The sequence below is a fragment of the Gavialis gangeticus genome, unplaced genomic scaffold, assembly GCF_001723915.1.
Source record: "Gavialis gangeticus isolate Ggan-Ray unplaced genomic scaffold, GavGan_comp1, whole genome shotgun sequence".
Taxonomy (NCBI): Eukaryota; Metazoa; Chordata; order Crocodylia; family Gavialidae; genus Gavialis; species Gavialis gangeticus.
This window is the reverse complement of record NW_017729000.1, coordinates 6,764,252-6,765,238: the sequence shown is the minus strand read 5'-3', so window position 1 is coordinate 6,765,238 and position 987 is coordinate 6,764,252. Positions and strand designations below refer to the sequence as shown.

At 74.4% G+C, this 987-nt stretch overlaps 1 protein-coding gene across 4 annotated transcripts in view; it reads right to left on the bottom strand.

The window, feature by feature from the left end:
• The window catches only part of HNRNPH1 (heterogeneous nuclear ribonucleoprotein H1 (H)), a 9,698-nt gene extending 9,291 nt beyond the window's left edge, over nt 1–407 (bottom strand). For 2 of the 4 annotated variants that reach the window (XM_019506175.1, XM_019506176.1), the window contains exon 1: nt 74–404. In XM_019506175.1, coding sequence (XP_019361720.1) covers nt 74–299 — 226 coding nt within the window. In that variant the 5' untranslated portion in view covers nt 300–404. Of the gene's footprint in view, nt 1–73 lie in introns of all 4 variants that reach the window. The other 2 variants (XM_019506177.1, XM_019506174.1) reach the window with 2 other exon arrangements.
• Between the last annotated feature and the right edge of the window lie 580 nt (nt 408–987).

Genomic DNA, 987 nt, shown 5'->3' with positions numbered 1-987 from the left:
GCGGTGCCGGACGCCCCCTGGCGCGGGCGGCGCGCACTGCAGCGGCCCTCGGGCCCCGCCCGCCCGCACTCACCGGAGAAGAAGCGCTCGACCTCCTCAGCGGAACAGGACCAGGGCAGGCCGCGCACCTTCACCACGTAGCCCTCGCCGCCCTCGGCGCTCAGCAGCATGCCTGAGCCCAAGCTGGGTTCTGTGTCGCCCTCCGCGGCTGTGGGCAGAGACAGCACGTGAGCCACGCCCGGGTCCTCGCCCGGCGGATAGAGCGCGGCCTCCGCAGCAGCCGAGTTGGGGTCCTCCATGGCGGGCGGGCGGCGAGAGATGGGCGCGACGGAACGAAACTTGAGGACGCGGCGGAGACGCGGCCGCTATGGCGGGAAGCGCAAGGCCACGGAAGCGCGAGGCGCAGGCGCAGAAAAGGGCCGCGGGCTGCGCAAGCGCGATGCGAGACCCGCCCTTCCCCGCCCCCTCTTGGGCCCGCCTGCGCATGCTCCGCCTGCCGTGTTGTCAGCCTCGCACTCGTCCTCCCCCTCCCGCACCTCGCGGGCGCATGCGCTCCTCCCCGCCGCTGAACAAAGCCGCGGCGCCCGGGCCCGCGCAGGCGCAGTGCGGCCGCCCGACGGCGGGATTCCCCCCCCGCGCGTGGATCAGAACCGACCCCGGGGAGGGAGTGACACGATGGAATGGAGGGGGGTGTCCCTGCGCCCGGCACGGCTACGGCGTGGCCCGTTTGCAGACGCGGGGCAGGGAGACGTGTGTCTGCGCCGACGGGCTCGACCGCTTCCCCGACCTTGACGCGCCCCGTTCAGCGGAGCCCGCGGGGGCCGGGAGAGGAGTAGGAACGGGGGCCGGGGCAGCCTCTGTACTACGCAGGTCCCGGGAGTCGCTACAAAGTAGCGAGCGGAGCCGGGACGTGCCCGGCTCGGGAGCCCAGACGGGCTGCGCCGCGGCCGGGGGCACAGAGTAGGGAGGCGGAGAAGCGGCACTGGT